The sequence below is a fragment of the Meriones unguiculatus genome, chromosome 15 (genome assembly GCF_030254825.1).
Source record: "Meriones unguiculatus strain TT.TT164.6M chromosome 15, Bangor_MerUng_6.1, whole genome shotgun sequence".
Lineage (NCBI taxonomy): Eukaryota > Metazoa > Chordata > Mammalia > Rodentia > Muridae > Meriones > Meriones unguiculatus.
The window spans coordinates 13,631,368-13,658,701 of NC_083362.1; the positions used below are offsets into that span (position 1 = coordinate 13,631,368).

Below are 27,334 nucleotides of genomic sequence, written 5' to 3' on the forward strand. Positions count from 1 at the left end.
ACAAGCACTGCTGAACGCAGCCTCCTGTGGCCACACCTCTAGCTGAGGCCCGTCAGACACGCGGTATGACTGAGGAGCAGAGTTATAGTGGTGGGAGCTGCAAATACATATTTGCTGATGTGGGTCCCCAGTGGCCTCTAGGTGATCCTGAGGGCATCCACACAGAAGCCCAGGCCAGCCAGGTCCTTGCTGCTCCAGCTGACAGGAGCCGGGACTGTTGCTAGGAGACGTGGCAAGGCACTTACAAAATGTGCCTCTGTGACTCTTTCATCACCTCTAGCCCCATACCAACACATCAGCCTCAGGCTGCCACCTCATCCTCCCTGCAGAGAGGACAAGAAAAAGTGGCCATGACCTGACAACAAGCATGTTGGGAAAACCAAGGGACACATATGCAGTTCAAGGTGACATTAAACTCTTATCTCATGGGAAAATATTGCACATAATTTCCCTTTACTTTACCATGTACATATAATAGTTACATGTCTAAGAGCATAGCTATAAAAATCCCAAATCTTCCCCAAAGCCCTGCTAGCTACTTTATTTCTTCAAGAATGAATGGCTGCTCAGTCCACAGATGCATGCTAGAAAGATGTCTTCGGAGAAGTTCAGTCATCAGAGGGCTAAAATTCTATCCTAAGAATCTTCCATCATTTCAGGAGAGGACACAGAGACTCTAACGTTAAAAGTCAAAGTGTCCAGATATGAACACATCTGCATTTCTAATCGTTAAAATCAGCATAGGTGGTCAGAAGCCCAGGAGCACGAAGAAGGAGGCCGCGGGAAGGAAACTGGGGCTCAGAGGCTTACCGTACCTTGCAAGAGCAGGTGCCATTGTCCTTTGTGCAGCTGCAGAGACCCTGTTCCAGGTCGCAGGTGTCTGCCCGTGTACCCCTCAGGTCGCAGCCACAGGGAACACAGTCAGGAAACCCTCTGTAGCCCAGGGAGCACCGCTGGCAGCTCTGCCCAGCGAAACCTTCCTTGCAGTGGCACTGACCAGAGAGGGCATCACACTGGGCACCTGTGGAGCCCGAGACACTGCAGTTGCAAGGCTGAAAGAGAGAGGGGGTTATAACACTAATAATACAGGAACTTACATCCTCAGGAAGCACACAAAGTAAGACACCAGAAAAACTCTGTGTGAGGCAATGACGCAGAGAGGCCGGCCTCCTGCTGCCCCCGTGTGGGGCTGTTCTGCCAGGAATCATGGGACCAGGGCTGCATGGCAAGACACGTGTGCTCATTAGTGACATGTGAACAGTACGTCGAAACTGGGAAGCAGAATTGAGTCTAATGATGCTACCCACTCAGCTAAATTATTTTAGAGGCCAAGGAATGGCCCTGCTACTTTAAAACCCAAACTATTCCTGATTCCAACCTAAGAAAATTATTTACAGAAAGCTGGAGCTCCCAGATTCAACCTAATCCTCTAATGAAACCATTTACAACTCCGATGGAAAATAGAATATAGACTAGACTAAATTATATGTAAGGACCTATCTATCTATCTATCTACCTATCTATCTATCTATCTATCTATCTATCTATCTATCTATCTAACTATCAGTTTCACAGCTAAGTTTTTGGAAAAAAAAAAAACACCAAAATAAAGAATTTGAAAGATGCTAGCTCTTATACATCATTCCTGAGCCATTATTTGCGTATTTATTTACTTAAAGGTGGGGTGTTCTTAGTCTAGCTCCCCAAGCTTTTCTAGAAGGAGGCTCAGACAACCCCCCTGACTCAGCCTCCTAAGCAGCTGGAACCACAGGGTTCCAGGTCGTAGAAACTATGGCGATATCTAACCCCTTTAGGCCAGTGACTGCATGAAAGGAAGAAATACCCATCCCAGTACTGTGGCAGCACCCACCTGGCACCCCCGCTCTGGGTCCAGGCCCCAGTACGCCTCCTCACACTCCTCACACTTCAGACCCTGAGTATGAGGCGGGCAGAGGCACTCTCCAGAATCAGGGTCACAGTTATTCTGGGTATGGGCGCAGTCACAAGCTAAAACAAGAGAAGCACCACAGAGTTAGATGGTTGATATGATTCAAGCATGACAGTTGACAGCACAGTTACTATTAGTAATCAAAATCACTATCAAGAGAGATGCAGTGATTCCCAAGACCTCTTCATACATCCTGGAGGTGTCTGTCCCACCCCCAGGTCTGGCTGGGCGTTAGAGTGAGACAAAGATGCCCGATGTCCAGAAGAACAGATGGCTCTAATGTAGCTCTCAACCTGTAGGTCATGACCCTTCTGGGGGTCGAACAACCATTTCACAGGGGTCGCGTGTCACATATCCTGTTTATCGGATATTTACATTATGATTCATAACAGTGGCAAAATTACAGTTGTGAAGTAGCTAGGACCAAAGGGCACGCTTGTGCCCTCAAAGGGATTAGAGACAGAAAACAGGTATGGAGCCCCGCTGTGAAAACCAGAGAAAAGTGAAGGAAGTCCGCAGAAGTTATCCTGACATCAAGGAAGGGGACAGGGAGCGTTTTACAGGGAACACAAGGAACTCAAGCGCTTACGTGTGCAGCCACCTTCCTGGTATCCGTAGAAGCCATGTGCACACCGGTCACAAGTCCTCCCAGCTACGCCTGGTACACAGTGACACTGGCCTTCCTCTGTGCACTCGTCTGATGTGGAGCCCTCCGGTCTGCAGTTACAGGGCTCACAGCCAAGCCCTGTGTCCAGCCCATAATAGCCAGTCTGTGTCACGAGAGAGGAAGAAGCGCGGGTGAGTGGCAGTGGCCCGTACATACATTGGAATGGTCTCCAAGTCACACGCAAGATGGTCCACAGAATCACAGCACACGCCTGCCCCCGGGCACACTGCATGCATGCTCTCTTGATGAGGAGGCCCAGCCCAGCACGGACTGGCCAAGCCTGCGAGTGAGCTCTCCCCACATGAACTCAAGCCCCCGAGGACCCAGGCCCAGGGTCAGTGATAAACACTGGCAAGTAACTGAATAGCATGACCTATAAGCATCTTACCAGGCACTGGTCACACTGCTGTCCTGTCACCTGAGGTTTGCAGTCACACAGCCCAGTCTCCAGATGGCAGACGCCAGAAAGGGAGCCATTTTCATGGCAGTTACAGGCTAGGACACACAAGACACATAAATGCTTTACTTACTTATGTATTTTATTTTATTTTTTTACTATGATTAAAGTAAAACCCTTTTAAGCCTAAGGAAAAGGCTCGAACATTCGACATACCAGATCACAAAGCTAACATACTTCACAGACAGTGGAACCCAAGTCAGGCTGTGAAGCAACACAGCAGCTGGGGCATTGTTGGCTCTGGACACTGAAGAACCTGAGAGAGGAACTGGAGTCCGCTCCTGCCTAAGAACCTGGCTTCGTTCCAGCCGTTAGGTTTCCTTGGTATTCGTGGGGCAATGCCATAGCTTTGCTTGAGATCCTGAGAGACGTGGCCCCGTTGCCACGTTCCCTGCTGCTCTCTAAAAAGGACTTACTTTTTTTGATTCCATAGCTTGACTCTGATCATGACTCCTAACTCCTCAGCACGCAGCCTGTCCCCTCTCTACATAGATGAGTGTCTCTAGCTGAGCTCCCCCCTCTCCTTACCCACTCCTCCCTCCCCTCCTTCCCTTTCTCTCCCCTGTCCTCCCTCCCTCTCTCCCTCCTCCCCTACCTCTTTCTCTCTCCGACCTGTCCTTCTGAAGGCATTCCTCCTTAGCACCCCTCCTCTTCCAGGCCCCTCTCTTTCCCTTAATATGTCCATCAACCTCAACTCCTATTTTCTGTCCTCTGTCACTGTTCAAAGTCTCCAGGACACCACAAGTGCTGAATTTAGCGAAGAGGTTTTGTGCTCGTCTTAAGGGACCTTTCTTCAGAATTTGGCCCAGAGGCCACTCACACCCTGTATTTTAAGTTAAGCGGTTCCTGTTTCTGACATTCAACTCGAATGGGCCAAATCCATGGCTATTTTCATCTGCCTACATTTTTTTTTCTGTATGACCAGCACCACCTTGTCTTTCTGCTATAAAAGACCAACATTTACTTGGAATTATCAAAAACTAAAAGTGGCATTATAGTATCCATGCATCCATTCCTGAAGACTGCAGAAGCAAGACCCGAACAAGGTTGAGACAGCAGAAACTGCAGCATGAACCAGGGAGAGACCCATGAGGCTGAGGAGCTCTCGACAGCTGATGGCTACTGGAGAGCTTTCTTCAGAGACGAGCCCCTTTGTGCTGCCCAAGCTTCAGAGAACAGACCCAGCTCCAACCACACAGTAACAGCGCTAAATGGACTCTGTTTAAAAACAGAGTGCAGGAAATCGGGAGAGAGAAATCGTAGGGAGTTGGAAGGGGTTGGAGAGGATGAGAGGAGCTGGAAGGGAGGGAGTGGGGGAAAATTTGATCAAAGTTCACTGTAGGCATGTTTAAAACTCTCAGACAATAATGTTTTTTCCTAACTGTGCAAAAACACAAACTCGGAGGGCGTCAGCATTGGCCCCACAGCTCTATTGTCTCAGGCGCATGAAACCATCTCTCTGTGTGGTGCTCTTCACCATCCCTAACCTCAAGGCTCCAAGCAGAACTCGGCAAGTCAGGGTCAGGCAGAGCATGAGCAGACTGAGGGATGTGCCGCCACCATGCTTTAGAGAGAAAGCCTCACCCATGACAATAGAGCAGACCCATTTTCTCATCTTCTGAACTTCAGAAGACAAGATCAGCGCTAACTAAGCTGCTGTACAGTACGGAGGGAGGGACTGAGTTTCAGGCCTGAGTCTGATCAACAGAACCATCATCAGTCCACGAGACACATTCAAAATACGGTCTCCACCAGGCTGAGTCCTTCTGACAAATGTTAAGGGATTCTCATGCAATACACAACAGCTGGCACCTCCTTGCTCACACGCTCACCTCGGCAATTTTTGGCAATCACAGCATCTCCGTAAAAGCCGTCCGCACACCTCTCACAATGGGCGCCGTCTGTGTTCCACAGGCACTTCAGGCATTCCCCCGTGACAGAGTCACAGTGGCCAGCCTCCAGGGGGTCGACATTCCCACTGCAGTTACATGGCACACAGGCTCCCCCTGGCACCGTCGGGTTTCCATAGTAACCGTCGGCACATCTGTATCCGAGATGGAAAGCGGGATCTAGCAAATGGGATTGCTCAAGATTTTAGCCGGCGAGCCAGGGACTCCCTTGATGGCTTATAAATCAGACTGGCCTCTTTTCCTTAAGATTTGCAATGGAAGAGAGGTGACTCTCCAACCAGACTGTCACAAATCTTCCATGCCTCTTGTGAGGCTGGCACAGATCCAAAATGAGTGTGAACCCAGAGGGTGTGCAGCTATGAGCTACTCCTGGCCACTGAGGACAGCACCCAGCTCTTGACAGGCTGAACCAGAGGCAGGCACCAAGGCTTATGCATGGGAAAAGACAAGACTGGCTTTGGGGCACCAGAAGACGACTCTTAAATCTGGCCACCCGATGCCCTTACTATTGTGCAAATAACTTAACACTTAGACATATGACAGCCATAACTGCTGGCTCCTCCTTGCCCTCTCCTATTGTGGGAACAGTGATGTGCTCCAGGGGGTGGGACACTGTCCTCTCAATGGGCATCCTGCTTTTCTCTGCGATCTCATAAGATGACGGGAATGCCCCGGGACGCCAAGACCACACTTAACTACATATTTCAAGCGTCACATTGGAAACATGCATTGAATTACCCCACCGTATCCACAGGGTGTGGACGATTGTTATGTGTCGGCTAACACTGAAGATTTGAAGATTTTTAAGAAGAAGACGTACAATCAGTACTGGGTTTTTGAGATATCGTTCCTACTGCTCTGTGAGGCTGGGGACTGGGGTGCTACACAGTACCTCTCACACCAGGCTCCTGTGTAACCGGGGGCACATTGGTCACACACCACTTCCTGTCCATCGGTCAGGTGGCAGGTTGGGCTGAAACTGTCAAAACATTTGAAATGAACGTGACTTTCCAGCAGGTGCTGCCCATTTCTAAATACTTAAAAGGCTCATTTTCAGACACATCTATCCTAACAAATGTTCAACGGGTTCTCTCTCTACCTTTAGCCCGGAGTCCAATGTCTCTACCACGCAGCACACCCTGGCTGAGCCGCCAGCCTCCTTTGTCCTTCATGCCCATAATTCATTCCTCACCCACTGCCACCTCCTCCTCCCCGCACACTCACCTCACCCCGCCTCTACTAAGTACTAAAGACTTCATCCCCCTGGCCATCTCACCTCGCTTCCTCCAAGAACCCTATTTGGATGCGTGGGAACATTAGCTTCCCTGTTCTCCTGTGGGTCGTAGCACTGATCCTTCCAGCTCTGAAGACAGCCCCTCCACACACACACAAAGACAGACAGACACACACACACACACACAAACAGACACAAATACATACATGCAGACATACACAGAAAGACACAGATACAGAGACACACATAAACACAAGACACACATAAACACACAGACACAAATACATACACATATATACACAGACACAGACACACACATAAACACACAGACAGACAGACAGACACACACACACACACACTGCTTGCTGAGGTCCTGCAGTGGCCTGACTCTACTACCATCTGGAGACGGCTTGAATGTGCTCCTCAGAGCTTCCTACTCAGAAAGTTTGCTTCACACTGTGGTAGTGTTGAGAAGTGGCAGTTAGGTCACTGGGTCTTTGGAAAGGATTACGGTCATAACGATGAGACTACTTCAGAGAGAAAGCTGTTACCAAAGAGTGAGGCCAGTGCCGAATCTGCCTTTCTGTGTCATGTGATCTGTCTCTTTCACACACATTCCACCACTGTGATGCTATCACCACAAGGCTCTCAGAAGAGGCTGGCAGCCAGTCCCTGAACCTCTAGAATGAACTAATAAATGGCTTTTCTCCCTCAGTACCCAGCTCCGAGACTTTCATAGACAGTGGCACAGTCTAAAAAAGCATGGTTCTACATACCAGGGTTGCAAGCAAAAAAGTCCTATGGAGGGAATTCACTGGCGATAGGTAGAGAAAAATACCAATGAGATGGGGGTGGGGAGAGGGAGAGGGAAGGAGGAAAAAGGAAGGGAAGGTACGGAAAGGGAGAAGGAGAAGGAGAAAGAAAATTTGATTGCAAACCACTGGCCTGTAAAATTCAAATGCCGTGACATGAAACATGAGGATTTTATTGAAGAATCTCCTTCAACACACATCCTGCTTTCTGCTTCAGGACCATTTGAAGTTCCTCAAGCAGGGCGTGTGTATTTCTGGTGTCCGCCTCGGCACACTCAGTCTCCTCTGGTTCCTGAGTCCCCTTTTCCTGACACCAGAGCTTGTCCAGAGTCACCCCTCAAACAGCCCCCTCCCACCATTGGGTGGCCTGGCCTCCATTGCTATCTTAACTGCACTGAGTCCCTGGAGCCAGCGGCCATGGGTGCAAGCTTGCTATTCCGATCACCTCCTTGGATACCCAGTCCAAGCAAGCACGCAGTGTGTATTTATTCCAGTCTGAGCGGGCATGTAGGATGCGTGCTGACTCGGTGCACAGTTTTAGCTTCACGTTTTCACAATCTGATCATCCGATCAGATCTCATGAAACACAGAACAATACTATAGTCATCGATACATTGCCATGACCACTAAATGTACTCCTGTGAAGACTTACTTGTTGGAGTCAATGGAGAGAGGGCAGGCACAAGGCTGGCAGTCCCCTGGGGTCCCACGTGAAGGTGTCCCGTAAAAGCCAGGCAGGCACTGCTCACAGTGGTCCCCTGTGGTGTTGTGTGTACATGCCTAGGTCATGGGCATAAAGAGATGAGTCAGTTCAGGCTTCCTCAAAGGATTTTCAGATGTCTCCCCTAAGAAGCTGAGGTTCACATTAAAACGGAAGACAAGGAAAGGCTGAGGGTTGAACCGCAAGTGAACCTTGAATGATAGAAGGAAGAGTTACCTGTTTCTGGGCTGACAGGTTTAAAAATTTTTAATTGCTGCTATGTATGTGGGGGCGGGGGAAGGGAGAGGATATTCACACATGTGTGCAGGTGTCTACAAAGATCAGAAGAAGGCGTCAGGTTGAAGTTACAGGTAAGGCCGTGAGACCTCCTGCTAGAAACTCTGTAAGAGTTCCTAATCCTCTGTAAGAGCAAAACCCGTTCTTAACCTGGGAGTCACCTCTGGGACCCCCACACAGATGGTTTTGTTTGCCTGCTTTTAATGTGACTTTTATCGGATTGTAGAAATAGTTCAGGTTAAAGACTCTTAAAGAGACATGATAATTCGACACTTGACCCCAGTGAAGAGTTAGGAAGAAAAGCTGTGTCAATGGACATAACATAAAAACTGATGTCAGATTTGGTAATGCTAACTTCGCTAAACTGCTCTAAGGCTACAGTATGTGTTTTCAGGGCATGTACACTGAAGGATTTAAGAAACACTGGCCCTAGTATACTCAATGCACTCCCTAGTTTAACCAGAGATCTGGTTAGCTAGACAGGTAGCTGCATGGTTAGACAGATATGAGGTGAACAGAGCAAATGTGGGCGCTACCAACAGTTCAAGAACTGGGGTAAATGGCAGGCTTTTGGGACTTCTAGCTTTGCTCCTATAAGTTTGGGTTAAGGTTAAAATCATTTGCAAATTCAAGATATTTAAAACAAGGTGATAAATCTACAAACCCACTAAGTCCAGAAGCTCAGAAGACCCTAAGTCATAACGAGTAAGTCGGCAACCCCAAGCCAGACAAGCAGTAAAAAAGCCCCACCCCATCCTAGGCATGCAATAAAGCAGAGCAGAGAATGGCTGGTGAGGCAGGCAGGAGGCCCAGAAGGGGCAGGGCCGGCCATCTGCTCAAGTGCATCTTCAAGGAGCTGCAGGGCCATTTCCAAGCAAGCCTCCTCCCATTCCTCTCTCCCTCTTTATCATGGCACCTGAGCCTCTCATCACGACAGTTGCACTGGGGTCCCAAGCTAGCACGGGTTGGGTCTCCTTTGTTGGTGATGTCCCTTTGCAGCCACTCATTTTATTTATAAACGTGGCCATTTTTTATGCATCAATGTGAATAGGATTTCCACTTCTACACTATGTACACTGCTGTAATTCCTGTTCTGGCACATCCCAGTAACTTAAATGCAGCAGTGTAATCACCTGGTATTGCATCCATTCCACAACAGAGTTGTTATCCTAGGCCAGAGGGCCGTAATTTAAAGGTGGCCACTGACCACCATAGTGAGCTATAGATGTGGATTTCAGATAGGGCCTGAGCCTGATTCCTAATGAGTTTCCAGGCAAAATCTGTGTTGCTCTCAGGCATTTGTGGAAAGCAATCTTAGTCTGGTTTTACTTTTCATCCCCACTGACCTTGGCTTTGATCATTAACCCAAATACCTTAAAAACCTGCAATGAGACCTGCTAGGAGGCTACTTCATGGCTGTACTAATCATGTTGTACATAATAAACGCAGCTTTAAAATAGTGCATTATGCTCCTCTGTAACGTGTGTGAGCAGAAGGAACCTTCTGCAAGGCTGCTTAGCTGATAAGAACTCCAGAGGCTGTGGGAAGGTTGGAATGTTGCAGATCCAGAGCCTAATTATGGCTTATCTTGGGCTACCTGCATCCCCTTTAACAGCATTCCCTGCCAGCGTCTACATCTGACCTGACATCCTTGTGACTTGCAGGTGAAACCCTTTGAAGTGTATTAACTTAAGAGGTCACTAGCTTCTGCCAACCAAACGTCTAAGAATGTCAGCAGATAGCATCTGGGGACCCAGAGCAGAGAATTTCCCCATGTTGTTATAACCTGTCTAATGATCCCACCAGCATATTTGAAAAGGGCCTTAAGATCAGACTGTTCTGTTACTTTACAAACTTTTATTACCCCACTGGAGTATGGGTTTGGGGTAACCTAAGTCTGCATTCCTGGGCCACCACTCACTAGTATTTGGCTCCAGAAGAAACTCTCTCTTATCTCCTTTGAAGTAAGAGTTGTGTTTTATGTCAGCGCACATCTGGAATGTGGAGGCTGATGGAACTCTCTCTATTTGGGTAAACCGTTCAGCAATTTTCTTGAAAAGCCCAAGGAGCATGCGTCTCCGTGTCTCATTTAAGGTAGGGCCACTCTAACTGCCAACGCTGCTGGAGTTCTGGATGCCAGAGAGTGAGAGTGTGCAAGAAGAAATCTCTTCTTTCATTGGAAGAGAAAAGACATAAGGGTCCAAGACAAGAACTCAATTGCAGAGACACAATCCTGTTTTTAAGCAAGATTTCAGTATTCCTTCAACTCTCATGTAAGTTATCTTTATTCTCACCCATTTACCCTGAAACTAAACACTACCTGTTTAAAGGGGAAACATAGTAATGTGGTGGACACCGTCTTATCTGGGTGGCTCAGGGTGGCATCCCTAGAATTAGATACAGTGATGTTATGGCTCCCTGGAAGCTCTGAGAAGGCTTATCATTTCCCAGCCTCATATCCCAGTGTAATCACAGGGAAGCATCATATCAGACAATCTGTGGCTGAGAGTGTTCAGTAGAGGGCCTGGCATGCTGGGAGAGCACTAGAAAGTGTGAACTACTGCAGAAGGCTTTGCTAGGCCAGAGGACTCTCCGTTTTAATGCTAAAAAAGAGAATGGACAGAAGTAGAAACGCGGACGAGACGAGAGTACATGGCTTAGTGAATGGGTACCAATGTCACAGTTATGTGAGCTTTTAGTGTTGGGATGCAGGTAAAGTTCACCAAGGGATTCTGTAGTGTGCTGTGGCTGCCCTCTGAAGTCTAAAACAGTTTCTAAAACATGTTCACAACTCCAAAAATTATTATGTATGATAAAGGGAGCATTACAGAGGACATACCAGACACACTAAATACGCACAGCTCATTCTGCACCCGTTCCTGCAGTATCTAATGTACTTGGTGGATGAGCACAGTTCACACACAGCTGAACATTTACGGAAGCACAAGAAATCTTCACACAAAGACTTCCTGTAATGACGCTGCCCACTAGAAGTGCACCCTCAGCATGCCACCCTCCCTCAATACCAGCAGGAGGCCTGGGAGGGAGGGGGCCTTGCAGACCACATGACAGAAGAAAGGTGGAAGGAGCGACAGCCTCCCCCCACCCGGCCCCTGCAGCCAGGCTCTGAAGGAAAGCCATCCCAGAAGGACTGAGTCAGCAGGCGATACTTCATGCAGTTGCCGTGGATGCTTAGCATCCAGCAAAACATGCACAGGACATGACCACAAACAGAACAATGCACGATGAGAAAGCAGACGACCCGGGACATCGGGCTCCAGGTCTTCTTTTCCAGGGGCCTGAGGATTAGTCTTTGTTAGTCCTGTGACTCCATCAATCTTTTTTTATTAGAGAGTATGGGGCCAGGGCTTCCTGGCCCAGACAATAGGGCACAGGCTATTAGTACTCACATTCACAGTCCATGAGCAGTGAATCTATCCGAACACAAAGGGCGAGGGTGGCCTCCTTAAAGGCCGAAGGGCCCAAGGAATTCCTGGCTGAACTTAGCAAGTGTTACCCTATGCCGGCCCTGAACTTCAGGCCCAAGATTAACAGCACATTCACAAAGCCTTGTTCCAACTTACATCGGCCATGAAAGGGGCTCTTGTTTGTGGCGCTTAGCTTTAACTAACTATAAATATACATATGGTATAATGTGATTTTATCATGTTTTGTTATTCTGCTTATACCTTGGATTTTTAAATTTTGTAGGATTTAGTATTTACATAGATAGATAGATAGATAGAAGACAGACAGACAGACAGTCTAGTGGTACCCTAGGGATGAGACCTAATTCTAAACATAACATAATTAATTTATGTTCTGGTTTGCCTTATACACATAGCCTGAAAGCACAGACACACAGGAATTTTAGTCTCAGGTCAACAAGTTCAAGAATTTGGATTTTTAGATCAAAGATGCTCAACTCATCCCAGGAAAACAATATGTGAAGCGGGTTAAAGAAAAGGCAGGGTTCTCTGAAGACAAGGACTTGAATTTGGCGTCTACCCAGTCGGACCTGAGTTAGGGAGCCGCTGACCACAGCAGTTGGCGGCAAGCAAGTTAGGTAGGGTGAGAGACACACAAGGTCAGCAGTAAACTCACAGAGCAAATTCCGTGAATGTCACACTCGGACGCGTGGCCGTGGCACTCGCAGGGCTGACAGATTCCTCCGAAGAGTATCCCATCCACCCGGTAGTAGCCGGGGAGGCAGGACTGCAAGAGAAGAGGGCTGGTCTGCGTCAGGGCTCCTGAAACGTGGCTCCATGTGGGGATCATGCAACCCGTGTGTTTCCAATGCACCCGAAGAGCGAACCCCTCCATTTCCCACAAGCAGGGAAGCACTCCTCCTTCCTAACTTCTAAACGTTTTAATCGGGATAGCACGTCCATGTCCCAAAAACACACCCACTTCGAGTGTGCGACCCAGTGCTTGGAGGAAACTTACTGAGCTGTGCAGCAACTATCTAACGTGCTCAGGGGAGGAGTACGGTTCACACACACTTCGCATATTGAGTACATATTTCTGGAAATACACATTTGGATGATGTGTAGGCAGCTGTGAGACCCACTAGGCGCATGTCCTCAACCTGCTGGCCACACTAAGACGCTGGGGGGAAGCCCGGCGGGAGGGAACGAGCAGAACGTTATTCTGCTCTGCACATAACCAGCCTTGGAGACCTACGAGGTAAAGGTCCTACATGTTTCCCTGTGAAGAGGAATCTTGCACACGGAGTCTTAAAGGCCTTGTGGATCGCCACGAGGCCTTTACAGACACCGCTACTCTGCGCGCCAACCACCACCAATGGACTCCCGTCTAGTCAGTTTTCTGCTAGGGCAGTGGTCCTCAACCTAACTGATGCTGTGGCCCTTTAATACAGTTCCTCAGGTGGTGGCAACCCCCAACCGTAAAATTATTTTCGTTGCCACTTCATAACTGTAATTTTGTACTGTAATGAATTATAATAAAAATATCCGGTATGTAGGCGGTCTTAGGCAGCCCCTGTGAGGAGACCATTTGACCTCCAAAGGCGTCGGAACTCACCAGTTGAGAACCACTTCGTTAGAGGATTTCTTTTCTCTCATTACCCCCCACCCCGCGGTGCAAATCATTAAAGGTTGCTTTCAAACAATGAATGTGTTCAAGGGCAGGTCTGGGTCAGTGTGTCAGTTTAACTGAACAAAGTGACCTACTGTGGGTTCAAGCCAGAGAGGCCATGTGGACGTCCAAGGGTACTCTCTGTCCCTGCTTGCAGGGGACAGGGGCTTCCGCACAGTGGTGCGCTCAGCTCTCAAGGCATCCCCCGAGAACAGCACCTCTGCTTTATAGACAGCAAATACAGGCCACGGGAGTTAGCAGCACCTGCTGTATCCTTGGGAGAACTCAAAGGCAGCTGCACCCAGTTCCAAGACCGTGTCACATCTAACTGCCAAGGGCTTGTCAAAGCCAGCTCACTCTGTGTGTGTGTGTGTCTGTCTGTGTGTCAAAGCCAGGTAATTAGCTTTCAAAACAGGTATCTTTAGACAATAGGTTTTTGTTTTGTTTTGTTTTTTATCATACATGCATAGATACATGCATACTCTGGATTGAACGTAGGGTTCACTGCATGTATACGCACTACCACTGAACTATATTCCAAGCCTCTTTTCTATGTTTTATTTTCAGACAGAGTCTTGATAACTTTCCTGAAAAAAATTCTGAATTTGCAGTCCTCCTGCCTTAGCCTCCTAAGTACCTGTGCAACCAGGCCCAAGCAAAAGTTTTTAAAGTACACAAATAATAAATGCGGGCATTCACACAGACCTCATGGAGGCGCCCTCATGCCCACATCCAACTGGTCACCCTTAGCGAGTGTCAGCCCATGGCCAAGCAGCTAAAACTGCTGCGGGGAAATCCATTTCTACAGGTATCAGCCTGATGGCAGTTTCAGAGTGAGAGCTTTGGTAAAAGAATGAACTCTCCTGCTGGGTAAAAACACTGGAAAAGGCATACAACTGGCTGCTGCATGTCCTCGGGGACACAGTCACACACTCAGACAGCAGTGAAGGAATGTATTATGGAAACACATCTCATACAAACACATCTTTCTGGCCCTTATCCCTTGAACAATATACTTTAACAACGCTTTAAATGGCACTTTACATTGTTCTAGGTTTTATTAGTAATTTAGTGCGATATAAAGTAGACAAAAATGACATGCTTGGGTTGTATGAAAATATTCTACCGCTTAAACCCTCTATAAACAATTAGCAGGTTGGAAGAGTCTCCACGGATCCTGGGACCAGTTCCTCAGAGCTACTGAGGCATGGCTGGATTAAGCCCCTCGTGTCTGTGTGAGCCTGTGTACATCAGCCCTACCCCCGCCCCGTCCCCGAAGCCCAGTGAACTTGGAAGGAGGCTACCAGCAGCTGATCTCTCCCAGCCTCGATGGCTTGGCCTCTGCATGTAGGATCCCCTGGTCTTCTATTCCATAGCCTACAGACTCTGGTTGCTTTAACATCACTTATCCACAGAGCGCTTAGACCCAGAACACTTTAGGTAAGCTTTAAAAACTTCATGCTTCCGGTATAAAAGTGTTCATTGGTTCCAAATACAAAAGAAACAACACCCTTGCAAAAATATTTAAAATATGAGTACTTAAATAAACTCTTAGGCCACCTTTGCTAATTACAGCAGACCGATAAAAGTGAGTAAGTTGTCTCTTTGTGAAGTGATCATGAAGAAAGCACAGCCAGCTCAATGCTCACAAGGATCGCGAACCACAGCCTTGTGGGAGGCATGACTGTGTACATGGTGGTTAACTATGGAGTGAGGCCAAACCCAATATGACCAAATCTGAACTGTAGATACAATGCTACGCTATGGAATTTTACTGCCTTTTAATTTCCCAACCTATGGGAGAGACAGTATCTATACGTATGTGTGTATGTGAGAGAGAGAGGTGTGTTCTGCATGTGTGTGTGCATGTGTCTGTATGTGTGTGTACATGTGTCTGTGTGTGTATGTGTGTGCACATACGAGTGCAGGTGCTGGCAGAGGCCAGAGATAAGCTCCCCCTGGACCTGGAGTTACAGGCAGTTATGAGCTGCCTGACGTGGGCGCTAAGAATTGAACTCGGGTCCTTTGCAAAACCAAGATGCATTCTTTAAAACAATACAATGCCCAAGAGTTTCATAATTCAATAAAATCTCAGCCATGTGGGAGTTTTCTATAGTTTAAGTTCAGATCTTCACATCCCCTTCAGCACACTTTTCCTGGTAGGAAACTAGAGAAAGGAGAAGACCAGCAGAGGTCAGCAGTACCTCACAGGAGGTCCCCGTGTAGCCTTGGGGACATTCGCAGTGTTCCACATCAGTAGCTACTGCCAGGTCTATAGCATTTGGGCTTGCTATGTCCAGAGAGACAGAATCCAGCCTGCAAACAGACAAGGGTCATTATATAGATCTCATGCTTGCAAAAGACCTCTCACGCGTTACTAAAGATAGGCTCCTACAAGGTATACAGTGCTACGAGCCCAGTGGTGCTTGTGTGTATGGAGGGACTCTCCACTAGGTACTCTGGCAGCCATCTTTATTCTCTGGCAGCCATCTTTATTCTCTGGGGATGATCGACAGTTGTTGACCAGGAGTGCCTCAGCCCATAGGCTGCTGAGGGAAAGCTCTGACCACCTACTTGGGGTGAAAGGAAAGCAACTCACAGGGATTGCCTCATCACGAATACAGAGACAATCCTCTCCTGGGTTCTACCAGGCTTATTTTAGCAGCATCCAATGACACTTGGTCTCCGCACACTGACCTTGTCAAGGGCATCCAATGACCAAGAATGGACTCAGTAACTCAGGTAACTGCAAAAATAAGGCTATAGGGCCCGAGGAGCCATGAGATGAGGGAGGCTAACGTGGAGCAAGAGTGAGGTCGAAGCATGTTCAAACCCTGAAAAATCTCGTCCCGAGACCAGTAGGAGTAGGATTCCTCCCTCTCTACCCTGGGCCTGCATGTCCTGGCACACGCAGCCTTATGACCCCCACCTCTGCTACCCTTGAGGTGGTCACGTAGCCTGGCAGACGGGTTACAGGTTAACCTTCCTCTCTCCTTATAAGGTCATGTCCAGCAAGCACCTGGAATTCCTCCTCATGCAAATAAGGCGTCCCCAGCACCTTGGCCCAGGCAGTGATATACACTCACCCAGCCTCTATCCACTCCTCAAAGGTTTAATTAAATAGCCTTTGTTCTCCTGAATTAAATGAGCTGTCTCAGTGAAGCCTGCCTCCCAAGAGTCTGTTCCTGTGGAGCTCACAGCAGCCTGAGGTCTCATCACCCCTGGCTATTCCCGCCTTGCTTTCCCTCTCAGGCCACCCATATGATCCCAGGAGAAGATGCCATTACAGGAGGGGAAGAACAGTGGGTATGACATAAGGCCAACAGCATCAGAGGAATGAAGGGAGAGAGGGAGAGAGGGAGAGAAGGGGAGGTTAAAGGAGAGAAGGGGCGGGGAAGCAATATAACCATTGCTGGAAGCTCTGCACTTGGAGGTTTCTGAATATCTGTTTCCTACCAGACTTCATACTAACTTGTCTTCATACTAACACTAAAGACAGGATTGCACTTCTTATGTAACTAACAAACTAAGGTCATGTCCAGCACGCACATGGAATTCCTCCTCATGCAATACGGCGCCCCCAGCACCTTAGCCCCCCAGCCAGTGATTTACGCTCACCCTAAAAGCCTCTACCCACTCCATTAGTTCCCTTCCTTTCAGGACATACCTATAGAGAGCCATTTTAGCAGAATTATAGTTGGCTCTGATCAAGAGATGTGTCACATTGGCCAGGACGGTCATGAGATGGTCGCGGTCAATCGCCTTTCTGGTATTAAAGTCCCGGAAGTTCTCGGGCACAAGTCTCACCACATTGAAATGCTCCTCATAGGGTTGCAGGGACAGGCCCTCAGCCTGTGTGCTGACTGTGAGCCCATTTCCCTAGCATTTAAAACCGAGAGGAAACACATATGTCATGCAGTTTAGTGCCCCAAACTTGAAATCAAATTCTACATCTACCAATCAAGTTCTTCCGGGAAACACGTGATGGAGTCCATGACCCCATCTGGAGTCTCCCTACCCAGAGGAGGGGCAGTTAACCGCACTCTCTTTTCTTTTGAGTGCGTTTGTGCAGCTGTGCAGGGATGACACGCACACACACACACACACACACACACACACACGAATGTGTGTTCGCATGTGTGCCACCCCACCAGACCTCCAGTCCTACAGCAAGCCAATGCAGATCAGTCACCTTGATGATAACATCGTCATGAGACGTGAGGTCACTGTCCGCCGTCTCCACCGGGATGTCGTAAGACACTGTGTATTTCAGGAACCCGCCGAATGCTGTCAACTGGAAGAGGAAAGTGAGGGTGAGGACCAGGGACACCACAATCGGAGTCACGGGAAACCAGTGCCGGACCCACCCAGCTGCATCCAGGTCACGGACCATCCTGATGGCCACGAAGGAGGAAATTCACACTCAAGGCATATCAGATGCCGTTCCACGGATATGATCATGATGAAGAAATCCTTGACATTTGCAGAAGGACCGTTTATAATACATCTCTGAGTCCCCAAGATAAATATTCAAGTGTGTGTGTGTGTGTGTGTGTGAGAGAGAGAGAGAGAGAGAGAGAAAGAGAGAGAGAGAGAGAGAGAGCTGCAAGTGTCAAGGATTTCTTCATCATGATCACATCCATTAAAAGAATTTTATCGCATCTACTGTGTATGGGTGTATATACTGTGGCATGGGTGTGGAACTCTGAGGACATCTTGTGAAACATGGATCTCTCCTTTTACCCCATGGATCCTAGGGATTAACTGACGGTAGACTTGGCAGCAAGCACCTTACCCTCTGAGCCATCTTGGAGGCCATATTTATTTTACTTAAATGCACCTTCTCATTTTGTTGCCAAGCGTATTACATATGTCATTTAAAGGACACTCTCCAAGTGTTTTTCCCATTAATGTGTTACAAGGGATGCTTGTTAATGTATAGTGGGAGTCACTAATGTCTGTTCTTCTTGGGGAATTCAAAATACAGACTGCAATGGTACAATCACGAAACCTCACAAATACTTTTGAAAAGCTCTCTGATGATAATACCCTATAAACAGAGCATATAACACATTATAATATACAAGCCAGGCCACATGTGTGAGTGCCCGCGTATACTTCTGGAACTCAGGAGTCTGAGGCAGGAGTGCAAATGCAAGGCCAGCCAGGGATACACAGCAAGAGCCTACTCCCCAAACAGATAGGCAAACAGACACAGTTATACACACACACATATGTATATACATATTAAATATATAGTAATAAAATTAACTACAAAGCTTATCAAACTATAAGGTTATTTATTATGAAGGTACAGGGTCACTTTAAATCAAACCAGAGTTATTTAAACAGGTCCCTGAGGCTGTATTTACTTTATTTTTCTCTCAGAATCTGGAGAGCAGAGCATCATTAACCGGTGTGTGGAAACCAGACACCAGTGATAGGAAGGTTCAGTCTTAGAAACCAGCCCTCTGGACAACCAACAATGCAGACTATTGTTTTGCATTTTCTTTAACTTAAAATAGGCATTATTCTGGCCACCTGTGATCTCACATGAGCTTGTCTTGACTTGGGGACAGGGGCAGAGCAGCCACTCCACTGGAGAAGCCTTTCTCTGGGTTTCCTCCACTGGCCACTGGCTACTTGCAGAGTCCACTGAAAACCAGGCAAAGTAGAAATGCAGCTGACACTCCATAGAAGGTCTGAGTTATTCAAGGACCCAGAGGAATAAAGAATAAAGCCGGTCACAATGATGGGAAGAGAGCCACGGGACATACACTTTAGAAACCGGATGCAGAAGAGCAGAGGACGATGGGAAGTGGTAATATAAAGTCCAGCAAGGATTAGAGAGATCTAGCGGTGAACAAAGTGTGCATAAAGGCCGCAAGCACTAGTGAACTCATGGCCGGCAAGTCTGCTTCGAGTCCTTAATGCTCTCTGAGATTTCTGGCTGAAGGCTCCCGCCCTGAGATCACGCTCACCTTGTTTCCGAGATAGGCCTCGGGAGCTGCCCAGTAATATGTGGACGTCAGCCTCTGCATGACTGCTGTGTTGTTGATGCTGACCTGACGGCGCCCGCCCAGGGCGTCCTGCTGAGACCGGATCTTATTAGGGCTGACCAAGTCAGTGACCAGCCACCCTGACATATTGGTCACCTTTAAAAGAAAAATTAAGAATTTTAGAATGTGGCATAAAGGTCACCTTAGATTTCACCAAGCGGGTTAGTTTACGTGCCAGACAGAGCTAGTAGGACTGTGGTGTCTGAAGCAACAGGGAAGGACTTCCCGCTAGGGTCGGGGAAAGCTGAGCACAGGTCGAACACCTCAAACCCACAGCTGTTACACACAATGGAAGAAGCACAAACTTGGAGGTGAAGGTGACATATTTTAGAGTTTTTTGTTTTATTTGAGACAGGGTCTCACTATGTAGCTCCGGCTGGCCTAAAATTCACTACATAGATCAGGCTGGCTTCAAACTTACAGAGATCTGCCTGCCTCTGCCTCTGCCACCTGAATGCTGGGATTAAAGGTGTGTGCCATCACACCAGGCCTTGTATTTTAGATTTCTACTAAGCACAGACAAAAAAACAAAACTAACATGGGTTCAATATCCCTAATCTAAAAAGTCCCCAAATCCAGGATGACATGGAAACCTTTACACCTGACATCACTTGAGTCATAAAACAGATGCACTCAAAACATTGCACAAAGCCTGTGTTCAGGTTATATGGATAGGATATATGGAAGACATGAGTGAATATGTATCAAAAAAATAAAATTTAAAATGCTTCTGTTCCGCAGCATCTTACCTACAAGGTACTCATAAATGTCATGGTTTAAATGTCTTCCTATCTCTGACCATCCTTCCTTTGGTGGTTCTGCTTTATAGCCAAAGGATGAAAAATGCATAAAAACCCCAGACCCTATACTGCCCATGTGCCATGTGGCCAGATGTGATAAGAGTCGTCCCCCGCCCCCCCATCCCCCATCGGTGTAATGAGAATGGTCAGTGGTGGGTAAGCCAGGGCCTAGAAGCCCCTCCCTAACCTCAGATCATCAGACACTGAACCCTGCAAACTTACTGCTCCAGAACTCTGCACAACTCAAACCCTGCCTGTCCTCATAATTCTGTGACAGCCACTCCCATCACTGAAATGCTTCCCACTCCAAAATGAAAAGTTTCCATGACCCCCAAGTAGGTCCTACAGGAGAAATGGAAACAGGGCATATTCTACAGCACCATTCTGGCTAATGATTTTTATTAGAAAATGTAATATGACAATACACACATGAATTACAACGAAAACATAACACCGCTTTTAGGAGTGGGCTGCCCTGGATGGAGCCTTGGTCTCCCTAAATGGAAGAGCAGGGTTTAGCGACAGCTGGCCTCCTGGCTTCCTAACATGGCTGCAGACAGCCTCCATGACCCGCTTGTGAACCAGGACGCAGGGTCTCCCACCTGAGTAACGGACCACGTGAGGCTGTCGCAGACATCAGAGACGCCGAAACAGAAGCACTCGGAGCAGCCCTGGGGGTTTCTTTCCTTCAAGTTATAGAATCCCGGCTTGCAGCGATCACAGTTCTTCCCCGCGACATTTTTCTGTAAGTTATAAGAAGAGGATTAGCTGGTGAGGCCAGTGTATCCAGAAGAAAATGACATGTGCATGGCATTGATAAGGAGAGGTCCAAAAACAGGTGATAAGTACACAGTTAAATAAGTATCCAGAGAATGTAGGAAAGCTCAAGCTGTTAATATTTATGAACAGAGAGCCTGCAACAACTCGCCCAGTTCTGTAACCAAGAGCAAAGTCCCAGATGTTAGAGCTTGCTCAGTACATTGAAATAAATTGTTTTCTTTTAAATCTTTCATTGAATCAGAGCTATTTGTTCATTGACTTATATTTGCATTTTGCTTGGTCTTAGTTTTTGCTGTTGCTGTTATTTGAGACAGGGTCTTCCTGTGTAGCCCAGGCCGGCTGGCTTCCACTTCTCAGGCCCCTCCAGGCATCCCAGAACTGGGATTACAGACATATACACCATGCCTTGCTTATCCAAACATTTTAAGACTTAAAGAGGGCTATATAACTATTTGTTTTGCTTGTTAATGTTCAAGCTTATTTTCGGTCTCCTGTAACAGAGGCTAAGGACTCTGCTTTCATGGGAATAAGACACAAGGTACAAACAGGAAATCTCAAGCATTCCGGGGCAATGGTTATTAATATCATATGACCAAACAAGACCCTCTCGGGCACCACATGTATGCATTTCTATGATTATACAATTTTCTTTCAAGGGAAATTCAAGATAACAGATCTGCATTTCATTAGAGTTCGGGGCAATTCAGTATTTACCTGGTTCTGCTCCAAACACAGCGATGGAAGACAATGCCATAGAATTAAGCCAATGCCAGGGAAACGGCATGTACTGTTGGGCTTCATCTAAGAAGTCACAGAAACGCCTCGGGAATACATGGCCATTACCCAAAGGCACCACAAAAGAGGAAGCCAGGTGCCCATCTAAGTCCAAGGGCACAGAACTGCTTGCTTGCTGTGACATGCTGCTTCTCCTGTTAAACTTCCCTGTTCTGCGCAATACTCGGTTATCTGAGCCAGCGGCACAGAGGACCCCAGAAGAGACTCCGAGCTTCTCTGCCTTCCACACTGACCTTACAAAGGCACGGCTCTGTGCACGGGTCATCATTCACGCTGCCGGAAGTGCTGCAGTCACACGGGACGCAATTTGGGAAACCCCGGTAGCCAAACTGGCAGCGGTCACATTTGTCTCCTGCATAACCTTCCTTACATGAACACTGACCTGGCCACTTCCCTGGGGGAGAAAACAGCAGCAGTGATTAGGTGTGAACTTCTGGAGCTTAAAGCAAACTTCCTGCACAGGACCAAGGAGTACAAATTGCAACCTCTTTGCGCAGAATTTCAGGTAAAACTAACTAAACAATGCACTCTCAATGCTCTAGCTATGAGCTATACATATGCAAATGTTACCTATGCAAATGCCCTCAGCTCTCTTGGCTCAAATAAAACAGGATGCAGATCTGGCCTGTGGGCCACAGTTTGCTACAGTGCTGGTGTAAAGAGAGAGAAATTAAAACCCACAGGTAGAGCTGCCATGCCATACTGCAACTCCATTCCCGATCCAAGAGTAAAATACAACACACAGCCACAAAACTAACTGCACATGAATGCTCAGAGCATTCATGTTATTCATAATAGCTGGAAGGTGCAAACGACCCAAGGTTTATTCACTAAGCATGAGTGAATGGGCGCATCACAGCTGCAATCAATGTTTTAGATTCACTCAGTGCATCGAAATATCAGGTTTTATATGTATCCACTCACCAAGTAATCAGTGCCTAAATCTATAAAATGTGGTGTAGTTAAACAAATATCACTCCCACACAACAACATGAGCCTCCTGGAGCCAGAGTAAGAGAATGAAGCGACCCACAAAAGCCCACACAAGTTAGACGGCTCAATTTCACGTAGAAGATGATAAATATTTGGTGAACAAAAAACTCAACACAGGCTCAAATCCTCAAATGTCTCCATCCTGGTAACAACTCTATCCAACACAAACAGTCCACACGTACACCCTGGATCAACCTCACACACGTTCTCACCGTTGGCTAAGTCAGCATGGAGGTCATCCTTGATACAGACAGAACTCAGAGACCCCGCAGGGTCACAGTCACAGGGGCGGCAAGGCTGGTCCTTGTAAGGAGAAACCTGAAAGGCAGGAGGTGTCCCAGGTGACCACACCAGACACCGAGGCATGGTTTGAAATAATAACCACAACCAACCACGAGGCATGGGTGACCCATTCCAGGGGAGACTGTCACAGTGATTGTATGGAAGAGGCTCTAAACATCTTTTTGATGGTGACAGTGTTTAGCATCATCAGCAAGCTGTCATCTTTTCCTGTTTCCACTGTCCCCCTCCCACTCTGCCATCTTTTACTCTGTAGCAGAGCCCTGTCAACGAACAAGCTGCTGAAAGGGTTCAGCTACATATCAAGTCAATTGAGGGTTGAGTGGATGAAGTCTATGGCCAAGGTATGGCCCCTTTACTTATTAGCTGGATCCGCATATTTATAGTCAGAATTATCCCCAATCACATAGCTCGCAGGACCCCAGTCCAAGTTAAAAAACAATACATGCATAGTCCCACTTTAAGCGACAAAGCAAGCCGGTGTAGAAGATAAAAATCTGAAGAACGCTAAAACGAAAGACAGGACGCCATCCTTCAGAATAGAGGCCAAGACTTAAGGAGGCGTGTTCTCCACCCTGGAGGCCGTGGAGTTCGGCTGTGGGGAGAAAGCACACTTACCTTGTGAGGTCTGTAATATCGGTCAACACACGTTTCACAGTTGACGCCTGTGGTGTTCTGCGAGCAGCTGACACAAACCCCTCCCCCACTGTACTGCCCGGCTGCGTTCAGGCTTCGCTTCTCCTTTGCAACAGTCTCGTCGTAGTAACAGTCTTTGGCTTTATTGTGACAGTTGCATTCTGGGAAAATATTTTGATATCTCAGTTAACACACGACGTGTCCTATCTAAAGAAAGCCCTTATTTCATGAAGTAAATGTCCGTGTTTTAAAATTCTAGCAGAAATAATTCCATAAAATACAGGGCTGGAGAGGTGGCTCAGTGGTTAAGAACGCTGGCTGTTCTTCCACAGGTCCAGCCTTCAGCTTCCGGCACCCACCCTTAACACCAGTTCCAGGGGATCTGATGCCCTCTTTTTGCTTCCTTGGATACCGGGCATAGGCTACATGCAAGTAAAACACCCATTTCCATTAAATGAATAAACACTTTCTTCACATATACAGACAATATTCTGGAGGAAATGCCATCCAAATAATTAGATGGACTGGGTGGGCATGGCAATGCACAGGTGTAATCTCAAGAGTTCAGAGGCTGAGGCTGACCTCTCCTGCACTACAGGAGATTCTTCTTGAACAAGTGATTCAGTAGGCTTGGAGTGTGGGTCTGGGTCGGGGTAGGGGCACCGAATGCCCGTCCAGTAAACTAGAGGCCCAGGTCTAACATTAAAGAGCAACTCTGGGGGGATGGAGAGATTGTTCAGAAGTTAAGAGCACTGGATGCTCTGCGGATTCACTCCCCAGCACCCACATGGCAGCTCACAAACATTTGTAATTCCAGTTCTCGGAACCCCACATCTGGACACTAGGTAGGCAAGTAATATACAGACGTATAAGCAGGCAAGACACACACAGACATGGGGGAAAGCTACATTTTTTTTTTAAGTAGTGGCTTTTGAAAAAGCAATTCTGTAGAACAGCATACATGATTATGCTATTTCCCATGGGAGAAACATTGAAAATAGGGATGTATTGACATAAACCATAAACTCTCAGAAAAAAAGTACTAAGAAATAAAGAGTGGGGAAGAGGGAGTGAATACAGTGATTTTTAAACTGTATTTTTATTAAAATATATTTGTGTGTGCATTAGAAGGTGGAGATCAAAAGACAACTTACGGGAGCTGGCTCTTGCCTCCCGCCATGTGGACCCCAGAGTGCCAACTCGGGTCATTGGGTTTGGTGGCCAACACCTTTACCTGCAGAAGCATCTCAGCAACCCAGGTAACTCTAGCTGGGGACATCATTAGACATAGAGCAGATCCTCGCATGGCGGACCCCCACAGGTTCAATACTATAATCAATTAACTCATTTCAACCTCAAACACATGGGAAGAGAAACTCAGTGAAACCCGTGAATCCACAGTGACACCTTCAGCTCTTACATGTCACCAAGGTGATGTAGTGCAGCTTTGGGCATCGTTAGAGACGCTGGAAAACAAGTCAGAGTGCTGCACGTGATAATCACGAGGCCACGAGCTCAAGCATAGACGAAGCAGGGGCCTTCGAAGGATCGCTAGGCTCAACGTGTACTCACCCTCACACTCGTTACCCGACGAAATGGTTCCGGGCTTCCAGGGCTGCTGATGGTAGCCAGGGCAGCACCTGTCGCAGCTCTCCCCACACGTGTTGTGCTCACACCGACACTGCAGTTGCTAAACAAAAACAGGGAAGGGAGACGAAGGTTCGAAACTTGGCCTGTGTTTCTTTCTTTACTCTATCTGAGGGGAAAAGTGATCATGTGCGATCAACATGCTCTTTACGGTGGAAGAGCTGGGGCCATACGATGTTATCGATGTGCTTTCAAAAATAGAAATGGGCAGGTGAGCCTGCTCGGCCAGTGAGAGCACTTGTCCCCAAGCCTGACGACCCGAGAGCCACAGGAAAGAAGGACAGACTTGGGTCCATAAATTGCTCTCTGACTTCTACACGTGCAATGTGGCATGTCCCCCAGAATAAATAAATTAATGTTAGAAATGATTTTGATATAGAATAATGTGGGCTGAGGGTGTGTCTCGCTGGCGGAATGCTCGCGCCGTACGCACAGGACCCCGAGTTCAGCCCTGAGCCGTGCAGAGATTGAACAGCTGTAATTAACAAGAAGTAAACTATTCAGTGGGTACCGAACTCCAAAGGCTGGATGTAAATAAGTGTTTTGAAGAGTCATATCCCATTGTTTACTTAGTATTCCATCCAACAAAACCTATTTTTTTCTTGATTTAGTCCCCACAATAATGGAAAGAAGGGGATCCTAGCAACAGCAAACAGACTTTATCTCAGCACATGTCATTTGCCTGACTCTAATCGGAATACGGAAGATCGTGGAGTTGTCCCGGATGTCTTCCTACCAACAACGCAGTAGGGGCTTAATCAGAAATGTGCCCTTCAACCGAAGCAAAATGATATTGCTAGAACCAAAGCCAATCAAGTTGTCCACATTTTTAAATTTTTAACTTGGTTTGACGCCTTTTACTGTCTGCTTTGACTAGGGACAGGAAAAACGCTGCAGCTCTAACTTCTAGGTTGAGGCTTCAGTCACTATAAAACACTAGAACTAACCTTTGTTTCTTCATCCCATGGGCAGCTGCTAGCATGGCCGTAGCAAATACACATCCCTCCAACGGAAATGTCTTTGATTGAATAGTAGTACTACGGAAAAAAAAAAAAAAAAGATCATGACAAACAGGAGTTAAAAACCCCTTTATTTTTGTGCAAAGTAAATGATGACACACCACAAATATCCCACCTTGGCTCATGAGGGTTTTTGTTTTGTTTTGTTTTGGTTTGGTTTGGTTTGGCTTTTGGTACTCTAAACTTAATTACATGCATGCTTAAATTTTTATTTCACACACAAAGAGCCTTGGTACTCAGTTCAAACCATTCATGCTCAAATCAGCTTATCCACAGGACCTACGAGAGTCTGAGAGAATTTTTCATTGTGGTTTTGCCATAAGCCTAATGCTCATCTTCATGATTCACCATGCTCAGCTTTGTAGGGTTGCTAAGGGGAGCACAATACGTACAGGAAGGATGGTGCATCATTATCTACATGTAGATTCCTGGGTGCCAACTTAGTCTAGTGCGCATGCCACCACAAAAACACAATAACGTGCCTTTTCTTTGAAGCTGCTTTGCACCACAGCTTCATACTTTTGCTTCTTCGAGTTAACAGATTTTCTTTTCGATTTTGTTTTCCACTGTTCATTGCCATTAGACAGAAACATGCTTTACTTTCATTGATGGACTTTGCGTTACTGCACTGCGAGCCTCAGTCACTATTTCTAGCAGTTGTTTTATAGATTATCTGGGCTCATGATCGTGCCAGCTACAAATGGCGGGAGAGTCACTGCTACACACGCATGCTGCGTGTCTTTGATTTCTTCCTGCATCTCTGGATAACAGCTTTACTAATAAACAATAAAGCATCGCCAAGGGGGCCTAATGCAGAGCCTCTTATGTACAGAGTACCATGCAGTCCGTGACTAGATGACTCAATATTGTTCAAATGTCTTCCAGAATTCTTCCTATATTGATCTAAAGAATGGAATCTTAATGGAAATCTTAGCAAGTGTTTTTATCTTTGGGTAGAAGTGAACTGATTCTAATATTTTTAAAGAAAATATAAAGGGTGCTAGACAGACGTGCTTGAGAGTACTTCCTGTTCTTCCAGAGGAGCAGACTTAGGCTACCTGCGCTCACGCTGGGCAGGCCACAAATGTCTGTAACTCCAGCTCCAAGGGACACTATGCCCCGGGGTGTGTGTGGGGGCACATACATGCAGAATACATTTACACAGAAACATGAAAGTACACAG

General features: G+C 47.0%; 1 protein-coding gene across 1 annotated transcript in view; it reads right to left on the reverse strand.

Moving 5' to 3' along the window:
- The window catches only part of Lama1 (laminin subunit alpha 1), a 117,224-nt gene that overhangs the window by 48,097 nt on the left and 41,793 nt on the right, over positions 1 to 27,334 (reverse strand). The window contains exons 6-23 of the mRNA XM_021643485.2: positions 26,080 to 26,169; positions 25,058 to 25,175; positions 23,468 to 23,646; positions 22,762 to 22,867; positions 21,790 to 21,950; positions 20,584 to 20,724; positions 19,104 to 19,277; positions 17,315 to 17,416; positions 16,790 to 17,001; positions 15,327 to 15,438; positions 12,130 to 12,240; positions 7,681 to 7,808; positions 5,875 to 5,961; positions 4,905 to 5,116; positions 3,004 to 3,110; positions 2,538 to 2,718; positions 1,871 to 2,007; positions 816 to 1,052 (exon numbers count right to left, since the gene is read on the reverse strand). Of these exons, the coding sequence (XP_021499160.1) occupies positions 816 to 1,052; positions 1,871 to 2,007; positions 2,538 to 2,718; positions 3,004 to 3,110; positions 4,905 to 5,116; positions 5,875 to 5,961; positions 7,681 to 7,808; positions 12,130 to 12,240; positions 15,327 to 15,438; positions 16,790 to 17,001; positions 17,315 to 17,416; positions 19,104 to 19,277; positions 20,584 to 20,724; positions 21,790 to 21,950; positions 22,762 to 22,867; positions 23,468 to 23,646; positions 25,058 to 25,175; positions 26,080 to 26,169 (2,595 nt within the window). The remainder of the gene's footprint in view (positions 1 to 815; positions 1,053 to 1,870; positions 2,008 to 2,537; positions 2,719 to 3,003; positions 3,111 to 4,904; positions 5,117 to 5,874; positions 5,962 to 7,680; positions 7,809 to 12,129; positions 12,241 to 15,326; positions 15,439 to 16,789; positions 17,002 to 17,314; positions 17,417 to 19,103; positions 19,278 to 20,583; positions 20,725 to 21,789; positions 21,951 to 22,761; positions 22,868 to 23,467; positions 23,647 to 25,057; positions 25,176 to 26,079; positions 26,170 to 27,334) is intronic.